Source organism: Engystomops pustulosus, chromosome 9 (genome assembly GCF_040894005.1).
Source record: "Engystomops pustulosus chromosome 9, aEngPut4.maternal, whole genome shotgun sequence".
NCBI lineage: Eukaryota > Metazoa > Chordata > Amphibia > Anura > Leptodactylidae > Engystomops > Engystomops pustulosus.
The window spans coordinates 16346911-16362322 of NC_092419.1; the positions used below are offsets into that span (position 1 = coordinate 16346911).

At 49.3% G+C, this 15412-nt stretch overlaps 1 protein-coding gene across 1 annotated transcript; it reads right to left on the reverse strand.

Annotated features, from left to right (window-relative positions):
• Positions 1 to 499: 499 nt before the first annotated feature.
• On the reverse strand, positions 500 to 15027 carry SYMPK (symplekin scaffold protein). Its single transcript, XM_072123224.1, has 27 exons — positions 14912 to 15027; positions 10530 to 10625; positions 9415 to 9480; positions 9282 to 9335; positions 9032 to 9105; positions 8804 to 8930; positions 7938 to 8187; positions 7656 to 7826; positions 7336 to 7578; positions 7015 to 7160; positions 5731 to 5881; positions 5395 to 5614; positions 5160 to 5310; positions 4630 to 4856; positions 4462 to 4543; positions 4212 to 4325; positions 3988 to 4135; positions 3708 to 3868; positions 3522 to 3630; positions 3253 to 3353; positions 3064 to 3154; positions 2277 to 2378; positions 2008 to 2195; positions 1611 to 1787; positions 986 to 1075; positions 741 to 905; positions 500 to 660 (listed from the first exon to the last, which is right to left on the reverse strand). The coding sequence occupies exons 2-27, from the start codon at positions 10602 to 10604 to the stop codon at positions 547 to 549; spliced, it is 3597 nt and encodes a 1198-aa protein (XP_071979325.1). The 5' UTR covers positions 10605 to 10625; positions 14912 to 15027; the 3' UTR covers positions 500 to 546.
• Between the last annotated feature and the right edge of the window lie 385 nt (positions 15028 to 15412).

Consider the following 15412-nt stretch of genomic DNA (forward strand, 5'->3'; position numbering starts at 1 on the left):
AGCCTTCAAGAACATTTCCAAGGAATATAGGAGGAAGCTTTCCCACGGGCTGCCGTGTGGGGTAGAGGGCTGTTGTTGTGGCATCTGCAAACAACAAGGTGTGCAATGTTCGGCAGTGGAAGTCCAACATTGTCAGCTGGCACTATGACGGAGTAAGCTGAAATGACCACAGGAGAATCTGTGCCAATACAGCCCAACACTGGAGGTCTGGACCCATTGTTGGATCCTGTCTTTACACTTTTTTATGACTTCTGTGACATCTTTGTTGTACAATTGGCTGATCTATCTCTTCTAGTGTTTTCTGTTTTGGCAGGAGAGATACAGGAGCCTAAGAGCAAGTAACAGTTTGTTATCTCTGCAGCTTCTGTAGAGCCACTTACTTTATTTCAGAAGAAAATCACAATCTTCTGAAGCCGTCACTGTTCCATCAGAGTCCAGCTACACCCCCACATTGACATCGGAACAGCATAAAGAAAGAAACAAACATACAAAAAAAAAAAAAAAAAAAGACACTTTAATAGTCAGTAACTATAACATTACAACCATCTAATCTTCTCGCTGCTCCCCCCCTTCTTCCATCGGCTCCTCGGAGGGGGGAGATTGCGCTGGTTTGGGGTTGCTCTCACTTTCTTCTTTTGGAGACTCTTTTCTCGGAATCTTCTACAAGTAAAAATAGTCACAATGTAAGTAAAGTTTGACTTTTGGCTAAACAAAGAAAACATATAAAAGCAGCAACAGACCGTCTGTATCTCCTCCTCTTCATCGATCATGATAACGGGAAGATCCATCTCCGTCTCCTCCTCCGGAACACTCTTTGCTTTCGGCTCCTCCACAACCGGACGTTTTAGGGATTTCTCTTGGCTGAGCCTGTAGGCGATGAGCTCCTGAGACTGGATCTCCAGCGCCTTAAACAATAAAGGAATGACAGAACACCTGCTGGAGATGGGTCTCGGTATAATCCTGCATCAGCGGCTACACTACTGACCTCATCAGCGGGAGGAAGGTCTTCTGATTCAGTGTCAGTCCTGGACTCTGCTTCTAGAATTGCCATGATGGCATGAGGGACATGGGCCAGCTGAGAGGACAGAAAATCCATTACTACATGCACCTGCTTTGGGCAGTCAAATACAATCCCACACCAAGCTTGGCCTCGGCAGAGGCCTCGGGCCACACAGAGACACAAATCCACACCAAGCTTGGCCTCGGCAGTGGCCCCGGGCCACACAGAGACATAAATCCACACCAAGCTTGGCCTCGGCAGTGGCCCCGGGCCACACAGAGACATAAATCCACACCAAGCTTGGCCTCGGCAGTGGCCCCTGGCCACACAGAGACACAAATCCACACCAAGCTTGGCCTCGGCAGTGGCCCCGGGCCACACAGAGACACAAATCCACACCAAGCTTGGCCTCGGCAGTGGCCCCGGGCCACACAGAGACACAAATCCACACCAAGCTTGGCCTCGGCAGTGGCCCCTGGCCACACAGAGACACAAATCCACACCAAGCTTGGCCTCGGCAGTGGCCCCGGGCCACACAGAGACACAAATCCACACCAAGCTTGGCCTCGGCAGTGGCCCCGGGCCACAAAGACTTATCCTAATCACTTACCTGATTAGGGGTAAAAGTCCTAACGTGAGCCAAGAGCGGATCTCGAAGATCAGGAGACATCTGCAGGACGGATTGGAGCTGTGGGGGAGGCAGCTGCAGGAGGACACTGAAGGACTGTGGTTTGGTTCTCTGGCAGCACTTAATGAAACCCTCCCAAACTTTAGGATACTTCCAGACCTAAAATAAAAGTTAAACCCTGGGCTGTCTCAATATTGTTGATAATAATGTAATAATGTCACCAAGCAAGAAGAACTAGTCCCACTCTTATTACATCCACTCTGGGTCTTGGATATCACCGAGTGGACCTAGGGATATGTTCCCTCTCATAGCATGAGATAGATTGATATCAGTCATGTGAATTCCAATGAAAAGGACTGATATACTCCACAATTCTTACCTGTTTATAGATTAGGCGGGTGAGGATGTTCATAATGAAGCCCCCTAGCCTTGGGTACATGCCTAATGCCTGGATAACCGTTCTCATGAGAAGCATGGGCAGTGGTGTAGCATCCATCAGCTGCTGGAGAACCACCGCCAGGACTTCAGATGTGTACACAGAACGTGCAGAGAAACACAAGTTGGTGGCTGGAGGAGAAGATGGAGGAGGCTGAGAAGGTTGAAGAGTCACAGGAGGCACAACAGAGGTCAAGGATCACAAAGACTTACCTTTAATGACAGACTTCATGTCACATTTACTGGAATCTATATTATGGAGAGCAACCAGCAGGTCTCCAGGAGTAAGAGGAGACATCGTGCTACTTCCATCTCCTAAAGAGGAACAGACACATTATACCCAGAGCCAATATCGTACGCCCATGCACGGAAAATGTCCCTGCAGATCATCAGGCAGATATGTGATTACAATTGTGGTTTGCTTCCCTTACTTCCCTATTAAAAGCCTCTCAGAAGCTAATTTTAGGTAATGAGGACAGTGACTGCTAGATGTGGGTCTACAAGACACTTGAATATATGTTGCCCAGTTGACAGGCTCAGGGAGGGAGCGCATCTCTGGACAGGGAAGCAGGGTGGTCGTTGTGATGAACTGCTTATCATCGCTGTGAATGTAGCCCTAGGGCAGGGGTGGCGAACCTATGGCACGGGTGCCAGAGGGGGCACTCTGAGCCCTTTCTGTGGGCACCCAGGCCTTCACACCAGCATGAAGTTCACCAGACAGATGAATTTGCCCTCCTCCTTTCAACTGTGTTGGTGTCCTTAAGGATGAAGGATTGAAAGTTGTCAATGAACAAAGAGAAATATATTACTGCTTAAATTGCTGCGCTGGCACTTTGCAATGAATAAGTGGCTTTTGGTTGAAGTTTGGGCACTGAGGCTTTAAAAGGTTCTCCATCACTGCCCTAGGGGGTGTTCATACAAAAGGATATGGGGGGGGGGGCCTCATATCATACACATTGTGACAGGTTACCCGCCTGCCCGGAATGCTGGCATCTCTTACCGTGTTGCGTTCCCAGCAGTCGATTGAAGACTTCCTTCACAACGATTGGGTTGAGTTTGATGAGTTTGGGTAAAGCCTGAATGACCTCTTTCTACAAAACAAAATCAAAAATCAAAGTGAAGTTGTAAGATTTCAGCAGAGCCCAAAATTTGCAGAAGGATTCATCAAGAACCTGGCTTCTCCTCTTACCTTATCCAGACCATTCAGCACCGGGATCAGGAAGCGGACGTCAGGGAGACGCTTCTGGTATAGATCCCGCACGCGCTTCACAAGTTCAGGGGAAGGTGGAACTAAAACAAACATGGACGATGTTACTATGAGAGAGAAGGGATCTGGCCCCATGTTTCGGGATTGATGCAGAAAGAGGGTGACTGGGGTAATAAGGTGGTGAAACCCTGGTCTGTCCTGGCTACTACAGAATCCACCACCTACAAACATGGAGCATGTCTGGCAAATACCTTTGTCAGTTAGAATATGCAGGCAGCGTGTCACCAGGGTTTCTGCCCCCTTGGGGCAATTCTCCACCAGTAATAGAAGCTCTGGAGAGTTCATACCCATACCACGGATCTGCAGAGAAATTGCAATCACATTACTCTAGAGGACCTAAGGGCTCTGTGCTCCAAAGGAGACCTCCGATAACTCACAGGTGTTTCGATGACTCGCAATACAGTGCGCTTGATGTCAGCGGTGGCCTCGGTGTAGACAGACGCCAGCTCATGAATCAGCTTGTGGTTCTGCGGCAGTAGGGCCAAGTAGAGGTACAAGCAGTGCTTCACCGTGTCCTCTGTCCAGGGGGCCGCCACCTCTGAAAAGAAGAGATAAGAGTAGAGTTTGCACGATGAGTCAACAAATCTTTGTGATCAAAATGTCCACTGCCCCCTTCTGCCCCCCTCATCCCACAAGAGATCAATAGCCCTTCCTTACCTGTGTCCTTATCTGCCCCAAACAGCACTGATGGGGGGTTCGGATGGACGAGGAGCTGCAGGTAATTAAGTGCAAACTTCTCAATGTATTGCCGGAGACTCTCCTTCTCGTACATGCGCTTAATAAGGTGCAGCGCCTGCTGGCGGACCTGGAGAACACAGCAGAGGGTAAGGAGCGAATCAAGGACCAGGCACAGGGACACGGCACACAGAAGCGACTCCTACCTTATCCTTCTCATTAGAGCTCAAGTCTAAGAGTAAATGCAAATACTGGAACTGCCGGGCAGGGCGAGTGAGGATGAGATCCCTCAACGTGGACATCCCCAGGTAACTCCGACCCTGAGAGGAAAGGGAGATGTATAGCGGGTGATGAACAGCAGGGCAATAGGAGGGACTGAAGAGAAAGTATTGCTGGGGTGGTCTCTAAGAAGTGAAAATTCATCCCCCTTCATACACGACCCAAGTGGTGCCATACCTCGTCCTCGCAGTATTTCCGAATGACGTCCAATGCAGAGTCTGTGAGTAGTGGAGCCTCCAGAACAACTTTAGTAAAGACCCTACAAGTACGAGAACAGCAATTTGTACAAATGAATAACTGTACAAAGTATTCTGTCCATGTAAGGTAACATCAGATGCTGCTCACCCGTCTCTCTGGTCCGGGCGCTCCTGCAGTCCAGTCAGTATTCCGATCAGACACTCCTGATATCCATCCTCTCCGGCCCCGGACTGATATTCACAATACTCCTGGAAGAGCCAAGCCAGAGCCAGGTCCAGACGTCCACGTGGGTCACACAGAAAGTGACCCAGGACTTCGGCTTTGAGAGAAGTATCAAGCTGGGTTACCAACCGCGCCAGAACCTTCACCCGCATCTGTAGAAGAGAGGGAGTCATATTGAGGGACAATGGCATCAAGGTCATGAGCCCTGGGGACGATATAGAGCCAGATTCTCCCATTATTTATTGTGAACGTGTCCCTTACAGTAACATGCTTGATGTTATCTTCCATCCCCCCAGTAATACCCACTAGATATGACCTTCCATGGACATGTCCCACCTAGTAATTCCCACTAGATATGATCTTCCGTTGACATGTCCATCCCTGTAATACATGCTGGAAGTCACCCCTTGTGGACATGTCCCTACACTGGATGTTTTCTCCTGTGGGAGTTGTACCTGAGCTGCGCCACTGCCCCCCACACTCCGCTCCGCCTGAAGGATCCTCTGCACGGCCGCAAGCTTCAGGTTTTTGATCTGGGCATCAGTCAAGGGCTCTAAAACTTCTTTGAGTTTAAAGATCTTTTTCCGGCCTCCTGCTGCGGCTGCCCTAAGGAGAACAGACAAACATACCGTAAGCTTTTACCCTGGAAGCCGCCAAGTGTGGACACATCCATGTCCAGTGTCCCCTTACCTCAGCTGTGTACCAGGCAGGATGGGCTCAGGTCTTTTTTTGGCAAGTGGAGCTCCAACATCTTCATCCTTGATGTCCTTTGCCTGGGAGCCGACCACAGAAATGGCCTGGCCCTGGGTGGGCAGGGAGGAGACCCTTCTTTTGATGACTAGTCCTTCTGGTTTCACACTTTCCTCCTCCTCCACAACCTCTGCTGGCGTTTCCTTTACCTTCTCCACACCTGCAGAACAACAACGCATGGATGAGAAAACTTACAAGCAGCCTTAAATCTTACACCACCTTGTAATAAGGCTCCAGTTATTACACACAACATATTATCAGATGCTTTCACTTTACCAGGTCCGATCCCAGCTGCAGTCATCTGTGTAGCCATAAGACGTGCAAGGTGCCGTATCTGAGCATCCGTTCCAGCAGACTCTACTGGGGTATACGTAGATTGGAAGGAGGCTGGCATGGTATCGGGCAGATAGACCATACTGATGAGGACCTAAGGACAAAACAAGAGCAAGGCACAACAATGAATGAAGATGGGACACACAAGACAGGGGAAAATGCGTCCGAAACCTGCAATATACACAGACCCATCATCAGCCACACCAGAGGAGCAGAGCTCTACACTCACCAGATCCATCATCAGCCACACCAGAGGAGCAGAGCTCTACACTCACCAGATCCATCATCAGCCACACCAGAGGAGCAGAGCTCTACACCCACCAGACCCATCATCAGCCATGCTGGGGGAAGAGAGATCTACACTCACCAGACCCATCATCAGCCATGCTAGAGGAGCAGAGCTCTACACTCACCAGACCCATCATCAGCCATGCTAGAGGAGCAGAGCTCTACACTCACCAGACCCATCATCAGCCATGCTAGAGGAGCAGAGCTCTACACTCACCAGACCCATCATCAGCCATGCTAGAGGAGCAGAGCTCTACACTCACCAGACCCATCATCAGCCATGCTAGAGGAGCAGAGCTCTACACTCACCAGACCCATCATCAGCCATGCTAGAGGAGCAGAGCTCTACACTCACCAGACCCATCATCAGCCATGCTAGAGGAGCAGAGCTCTACACTCACCAGACCCATCATCAGCCACACCAGAGGAGCAGAGCTCTACACTCACCAGACCCATCATCAGCCACACCAGAGGAGCAGAGCTCTACACTCACCAGACCCATCATCAGCCATGCTGGGGGAAGAGAGATCTACACTCACCAGACCTATCATCAGCCACACCAGAGGAGCAGAGCTCTACACTCACCAGACCCATCATCAGCCATGCTAGAGGAGCAGAGCTCTACACCCACCAGACCCATCATCAGCCATGCTAGAGGAGCAGAGCTCTACACTCACCAGACCCATCATCAGCCATGCTAGAGGAGCAGAGCTCTACACTCACCAGACCCATCATCAGCCACACCAGAGGAGCAGAGCTCTACACTCACCAGACCCATCATCAGCCATGCTAGAGGAGCAGAGCTCTACACTCACCAGACCCATCATCAGCCACACCAGAGGAGCAGAGCTCTACACTCACCAGACCCATCATCAGCCATGCTAGAGGAGCAGAGCTCTACACCCACCAGACCCATCATCAGCCATGCTGTAAACTCACCAGATTAGCAACACTCTCTGGAGCAAGTAGCGGACGCAGAAATTCAGCAGTGATATCAGTAGCAGACAGGGAGCTGGGGGCAGCTGGGGGAAGTGTAGGGTGCGGGATGGTGTCCTTCTCATCATCATCATCTGCCAAAGGAGTGTCTGCAAAATAACACGGATGTTACCAGCGACAAACCGTAGAACCTTGTCACGATCGTAACCCCTTTCCGCTGCAATTCCAATTATTTCCCATTCAATTTTTGGTTTTCCCAATGAGGCGATAAACCCTTCCAATAAGTCCATTTAATCTAATAACCAGTCATCTAGTAAATCCTACCTGTGCGGCTTTTTTTCTGGCCGCCTTCTCCACCCTCTCTGGTCCTCTTGCGGCCAAGATCCCTGGGTGGAGGAAGGTGGCGGGTAATTTCTGCCTGACCGGTACCAAGATCCATTAGCAGGGTGCTGATGGGCCCGTGGTATTCACAAGACGATGGGTGTCGGAGGACACTGAGCAACTGCAGCTTCAGGTTTTTTCTTACGCTGCTCACTTGCGATTTGGCCAGAGTTGGAGGCAAGTTTGCTGCAACATAAACAAAAGTGAGAAGATTCCCCTCAAGTCCACACCGGGATAGAATAAAAGCAGCTCCTTCATCTCACCATGGAGGGTCTCGTAGGCTTGGATGACCTCTGCCATGAACATGGGTCTCTGACGAGCGATGGACGCTAAAGAGCCGAGGGCCGCAGTGAGGTTGATGCTAGAGATGGCTGGGTGAGCCATGAATTTTAGAAGTTCTTTGAGAGCCTGCTTCCCAACATCTCGTAATATGTCTGAAAAAAGAGAAAAAAAAAAAAAAGTTTGTCAGCACCCATCATCACCCTAAGGGGAGACCTGGTGTCCCACCTGTCCAGACTCTACAATGTGGGACGATCGATACTTACTGTATTTCAGAAAGGGATGATCTGTAGGGATCTGCTCCAGGCTGATGTCTCCCTCTTGTCTCTTAGGAATCTCACTATCCACAGTCCGAGGTGACAAAGTGACAATCAAGCTTTCCACAAACTTCACCGCATGTGTGCGGATCCCATCATTGTCAGACTCCAAAAGCTGGAGAATGTCCGTAGCCATTTCAGAGACCAGATCCCAGCAGGACTCCTGACGATCGGACGTAGGACGAGATCGGGCCACCCACTAAAGTGCACCAGAAAAAGGCATCAGACAAAACCTACCAGGTGGAAGAGGCCACGCTACACATCTAATAATATGAGGCGGCTGCTGGTGATATAGATCCTTACCCTCTAATAATATAATAATAATTCTTTATTTATATAGCGCCTACAGATTACGCAGCGCTGCACAAAGCATGGCAAATTGGTCCCTATGCCCCATGGGGCTCACAATCTAAACAACCTAACAGTAGGTTTTGGAGTGTGGGAGGAAACTGGAGGAAACCCACCGAGAGAACATACAAACTGTTTGCAGATGTTGACCTGGATGGGAATCCAGGACCCCAGCGCTGCAAGGCAGAAGTGCTACCCACTCAGCCACCGAGCCACCCTAGGGTGTTCCTGGTGATATAGACCCTGCACCTCTAATAATATAGGATTCTGGTATGGGACCTGGACCAGGTCCTGGAGGTCAAGATGATTGCACACATGTTAAATGTAGCAGTGGTAAAGTAGAAGTAGATGGATGGAGGAGAATAGAGAAGAGGAACACTAGAGACCCCCAGCATCTGTTGCAACGGCATGTACAGGGGCCGACACAGAGGTCACACCACTATAGCCCCCGTCCTTGCTGCACTAACCTGCAGAGCCACCTTGTAGAGCTGCGTCATGGTCAGGATGGACTTCTTCACCACGTTGACATTCTCATCCTTCAGCAGCATGTGCAGGTTAGCGATCAGCTTGACGAGCAGCTCGTTATCCAACTTACTGTCAGGAAAGAAAAGGAAACAATGGTGACCCACCTACAAATCCCCCCAGGCCCGGCCCTGACCTCAGAGCAGGAGACATAGGGAACCTCTTGCACTCACCAGGCTTCTTCTATGAAATTCACCACAAACTTCCGGACGTCTACAGATTTGTCGGCCTGGAAAGCAATAATCTCCTGCAGAAAGGGATTACATAGGATCAGGTATAAACAATCTATATGGAGACGCCCCAACTGCTGGCTCCCCCATGGAAATGGAGAAATGACCCGTGGAACAGGGGTGCGGGGGGGGGGGCAGTCAGAGTGTAATTTCAGATCCATAGGATAAGGACAGGCCCAGAGCAGCCACTCACATCCAGGAAGTTGTCCAGCAGCGTCGGGTCCTTGTTGATGATCAGCTCCTGAACCTGGAAATACATTCGATAGTTAAACTGTGCTGACAAGTGGGAGGAGCTTAAATTCCCCTCAAGGAACAGTCACACCCACCTGCTTCAACATGGTAATCTTGGAATCATTAGTGGCAAGAGCAGCCATGTTCAGCAGCTCCACCACCTGCAACGAAGAGGAAATACAAGATAATGAGAAAGACACAGGAGACGTTACCCGAGAGATGGACCCCCTGCAGAACCCGACCCGCGAGCGGCACCCCCTCACCCCCTGCAGAACCCGACCCGCGAGCGGCACCCCCTCACCCCCTGCAGAACCCGACCCGCGAGCGGCACCCCCTCACCCCCTGCAGAACCCGACCCGAGAGATGGACCCCCTGCAGAACTCAACCCGCGAGCGGCACCCCCTCACCCCCAGCAGAACCCGACCCGAGAGATCGACCACCTCCCCCTGCAGATCCCAACCCTAGAGATGGACCCCCTCACCCCCTGCAGAACCCAACCCGCGAGCGGCACCCCCTCACCCCCAGCAGAACCCAACCCGCGAGCGGCACCCCCTCATCCCCAGCAGAACCCAACCCGCGAGCGGCACCCCCTCACCCCCAGCAGAACCCAACCCGCGAGCGGCACCCCCTCATCCCCAGCAGAACCCAACCCGCGAGCGGCACCCCCTCATCCCCAGCAGAACCCGACCTGCGAGCGGCACCCCCTCACCCCCAGCAGAACCTGACCCATGAGCAGCACCCCCTCACTCCCTGCAGAACCCAACCCGCGAGCGGCACCCCCCCCCTTCAGAACCCGACCCGCGAGCAGCACCCCCTCACCCCCTGCAGAACCCGACCCGCGAGCAGCACCCCCTCACCCCCTGCAGAACCCGACCCGCGAGCAGCACCCCCTCACCCCCTGCAGAACCCGACCCGCAAGCAGCACCCTCTCACCCCCTGCAGAACCCAACCCGCGAGCGGCACCCCCTCACCCCCTGCAGAACCCGACCCGCGAGCAGCACCCCCTCACCCCCTGCAGAACCCAACCCTAGAGATGGATCCCCTCACCCCCAGCAGAGAAATGGAACCCCTGCAGAACCCGATCGAGAGACCAATCCCAGAGCAGGACCCTGTCACCTACCAAATAAACCTGAGAGATTCACCTCCAAGCAGGACACATAAAACCTCAGTTGATGGCACCACCATTACCACATTCCCACCGCAAACTCACCTTCTCTGAGGTGGACATGACGTCTGAGGCCGCAGCATCCTGGGAGAAGAACTGGGAGGCAACACTGAGAGCCATGATGGGAGGGGAGACCAAGCACTGAGGGGGAGACAAGACAGGGGTCAGCAAAATCTCAGAGATAACCAAGTACAGATCATGTAGTAGAGGTGCCCTGCAGTCCTATGTAACACCACAGATAACACAGTGATATCTCTCTGAGTACAGATCATGTAGTAGAGGTGCCCTGCAGTCCTATGTAACACCACAGATAACACAGTGATATCTCTGAGTACAGATCATGTAGTAGATGTGTCCTGCAGTCCTATGTAACACCACAGATAACACAGTGATATCTCTGAGTACAGATCATGTAGTAGATGTGTCCTGCAGTCCTATGTAACACCACAGATAACACAGTGATAAATCACTCTGAGTACAGATCATGTAGTAGATGTGTCCTGCAGTCCTATGTAACACCACAGATAACACAGTGATATCTCTGAGTACAGATCATGTAGTAGATGTGTCCTGCAGTCCTATGTAACACCACATATAACACAGTGATATCTCTGAGTACAGATCATGTAGTAGATGTGACCTGAAGTCCTATGTAACACCACAGATAACACAGTGATATCTCTGAGTACAGATCATGTAGTAGATGTGTCCTGCAGTCCTATGTAACACCACAGATAACACAGTGATATCTCTGAGTACAGATCATGTAGTAGATGTGTCCTGCAGTCCTATGTAACACCACAGATAACACAGTGATATCTGTGAGTACAGGTCATGTAGTAGATGTCACCTGCAGTCCTATGTAACACCACAGATAACACAGTGATATCTCTGAGTACAGATCATGTAGTAGATGTGTCCTGCAGTCCTATGTAACATCACAGATAACACAGTGATATCTCTCTGAGTACAGATCATGTAGTAGATGTGTCCTGCAGTCCTATGTAACACCACAGATAACACAGTGATATCTCTCTGAGTACAGATCATGTAGTAGATGTGTCCTGCAGTCCTATGTAACACCACAGATAACACAGTGATATCTCTGAGTACAGATCATGTAGTAGATGTGTCCTGCAGTCCTATGTAACACCACAGATAACACAGTGATATCTCTCTGAGTACAGATCATGTAGTAGATGTGTCCTGCAGTCCTATGTAACACCACAGATAACACAGTGATATCTCTGAGTACAGATCATGTAGTAGATGTGTCCTGCAGTCCTATGTAACACCACAGATAACACAGTGATATCTCTCTGAGTACAGATCATGTAGTAGATGTGTCCTGCAGTCCTATGTAACACCACAGATAACACAGTGATATCTCTCTGAGTACAGATCATGTAGTAAATGTGACCTGCAGTCCTATGTAACACCACAGATAACACAGTGATATCTCTGAGTACAGATCATGTAGTAGATGTGCCCTGCAGTCCTATGTAACACCACAGATAACACAGTGATATCTCTGAGTACAGATCATGTAATAGATGTGTCCTGCAGTCCTATGTAACACCACAGATAACACAGTGATATCTCTGAGTACAGATCATGTAGTAGATGTGTCCTGCAGTCCTATGTAACACCACAGATAACACAGTGATATCTCTGAGTACAGATCATGTAGTAGATGTGACCTGCAGTCCTATGTAACACCACAGATAACACAGTGATATCTCTCTGAGTACAGATCATGTAGTAGATGTGTCCTGCAGTCCTATGTAACACCACAGATAACACAGTGATATCTCTGAGTACAGATCATGTAGTAGATGTGACCTGCAGTCCTATGTAACACCACAGATAACACAGTGATATCTCTCTGAGTACAGATCATGTAGTAGATGTGACCTGCAGTCCTATGTAACACCACATATAACACAGTGACATCTCTCTGAGTACAGATCATGTAGTAGATGTGTCCTGCAGTCCTATGTAACACCACAGATAACACAGTGATATCTCTGAGTACAGATCATGTAGTAGATGTGTCCTGCAGTCCTATGTAACACCACAGATAACACAGTGATATCTCTCTGAGTACAGATCATGTAGTAGATGTGTCCTGCAGTCCTATGTAACACCACAGATAACACAGTGATATCTCTGAGTACAGATCATGTAGTAGATGTGACCTGCAGTCCTATGTAACACCACAGATAACACAGTGATATCTCTGAGTACAGATCATGTAGTAGATGTCACCTGCAGTCCTATGTAACACCACAGATAACACAGTGATATCTCTGAGTACAGATCATGTAGTAGATGTGTCCTGCAGTCCTATGTAACACCACAGATAACACAGTGATATCTCTGAGTACAGATCATGTAGTAGATGTGTCCTGCAGTCCTATGTAACACCACAGATAACACAGTGATATCTCTGAGTACAGATCATGTAGTAGATGTGTCCTGCAGTCCTATGTAACACCACAGATAACACAGTGATATCTCTCTGAGTACAGATCATGTAGTAGATGTGTCCTGCAGTCCTATGTAACACCACAGATAACACAGTGATATCTCTGAGTACAGATCATGTAGTAGATGTGTCCTGCAGTCCTATGTAACACCACAGATAACACAGTGATATCTCTCTGAGTACAGATCATGTAGTAAATGTGACCTGCAGTCCTATGTAACACCACATATAACACAGTGATATCTCTGAGTACAGATCATGTAGTAGATGTGACCTGAAGTCCTATGTAACACCACAGATAACACAGTGATATCTCTGAGTACAGATCATGTAGTAGATGTGTCCTGCAGTCCTATGTAACACCACAGATAACACAGTGATATATCTGAGTACAGATCATGTAGTAGATGTGACCTGAAGTCCTACGTAACACCACAGATAACACAGTGATATCTCTGAGTACAGATCATGTAGTAGATGTGTCCTGCAGTCCTATGTAACACCACAGATAACACAGTGATATCTCTGAGTACAGATCATGTAGTAGATGTGTCCTGCAGTCCTATGTAACACCACAGATAACACAGAGTACAGATCATGTAGTAGATGTGTCCTGCAGTCCTATGTAACACCACAGATAACACAGTGATATCTCTCTGAGTACAGATCATGTAGTAGATGTGTCCTGCAGTCCTATGTAACACCACAGATAACACAGTGATATCTCTGAGTACAGGTCATGTAATAGATGTGACCTGCAGTCCTATGTAACACCACAGATAACACAGTGATATCTCTCTGAGTACAGATCATGTAGTAGATGTGTCCTGCAGTCCTATGTAACACCACAGATAACACAGTGATATCTCTGAGTACAGATCATGTAGTAGATGTGTCCTGCAGTCCTATGTAACACCACAGATAACACAGAGTACAGATCATGTAGTAGATGTGTCCTGCAGTCCTATGTAACACCACAGATAACACAGTGATATCTCTCTGAGTACAGATCATGTAGTAGATGTGTCCTGCAGTCCTATGTAACACCACAGATAACACAGTGATATCTCTGAGTACAGGTCATGTAATAGATGTGACCTGCAGTCCTATGTAACACCACAGATAACACAGTGATATCTCTCTGAGTACAGATCATGTAGTAGATGTGACCTGCAGTCCTATGTAACACCACAGATAACACAGTGATATCTCTGAGTACAGATCATGTAGTAGATGTGTCCTGCAGTCCTATGTAACACCACAGATAACACAGTGATATCTCTGAGTACAGGTCATGTAATAGATGTGACCTGCAGTCCTATGTAACACCACAGATAACACAGTGATATCTCTGAGTACAGATCATGTAGTAGATGTGACCTGCAGTCCTATGTAACACCACAGATAACACAGTGATATCTCTCTGAGTACAGATCATGTAGTAGATGTGTCCTGCAGTCCTATGTAACACCACAGATAACACAGTGATATCTCTCTGAGTACAGATCATGTAGTAGATGTGTCCTGCAGTCCTATGTAACACCACAGATAACACAGTGATATCTCTGAGTACAGGTCATGTAATAGATGTGACCTGCAGTCCTATGTAACACCACAGATAACACAGTGATATCTCTCTGAGTACAGATCATGTAGTAGATGTGACCTGCAGTCCTATGTAACACCACAGATAACACAGTGATATCTCTGAGTACAGATCATGTAGTAGATGTGACCTGCAGTCCTATGTAACACCACAGATAACACAGTGATATCTCTGAGTACAGATCATGTAGTAGATGTGACTTGCAGTCCTATGTAACACCACAGATAACACAGTGATATCTCTGAGTACAGATCATGTAGTAGATGTGTCCTGCAGTCCTATGTAACACCACAGATCATGTAGTAGATATCACACACATAACACACACCGCACCTCGGTTCCTCCAGTTTGGGCTCCGGTTCCGGTCTCTCAGCTCTTCCACTTCCGGCGCGATGATATCTGCAGGAGGCTGAAGGACCTGAGATGACGTCATAATCATGTGACCGGTTCTTGTGTAGGAGGAGTTTACAGGAAGAGGATAGTTCTGCAGCTGTCAATAAGAGAGGAGGACATGTGGGGTGCGGGAGATGTGAGAGGAGGACATGTGGGGTGCGGGGGTGTGTGAGAGGAGGACATGTGGGGTGCGGGGGTGTGTGAGAGGAGGACATGTGGGGTGCGGGGGGTGTGAGAGGAGGACATGTGGGGTGCGGGGGGTGTGAGAGGAGGACATGTGGGGTGCGGGGGGTGTGAGAGGAGGACATGTGGGGTGCGGGGGGGTGTGAGAGGAGGACATGTGGGGTGCGGGGGGTGTGAGAGGAGGACATGTGGGTTGCGGGGGTGTGTGAGAGGAGGACATGTGGGGTGCGGGAGATGTGAGAGGAGGACATGTGGGGT

Bases quoted from the DNA above. Each gene is read 5' to 3' on its own strand.
- SYMPK (XM_072123224.1), bottom strand. From the start codon at position 10,604: ATGGCTCTCAGTGTTGCCTCCCAGTTCTTCTCCCAGGATGCTGCGGCC. The intron at 5,615-5,730 runs GTAAAGTGAAAG...GTTGTTCTGCAG, and splicing joins TGCAGCTGGGATCGGACCTG to GTGTGGAGAAGGTAAAGGAA. The intron at 2,196-2,276 runs GTAAGTCTTTGT...CTTCTCCTCCAG, and splicing joins CATGAAGTCTGTCATTAAAG to CCACCAACTTGTGTTTCTCT.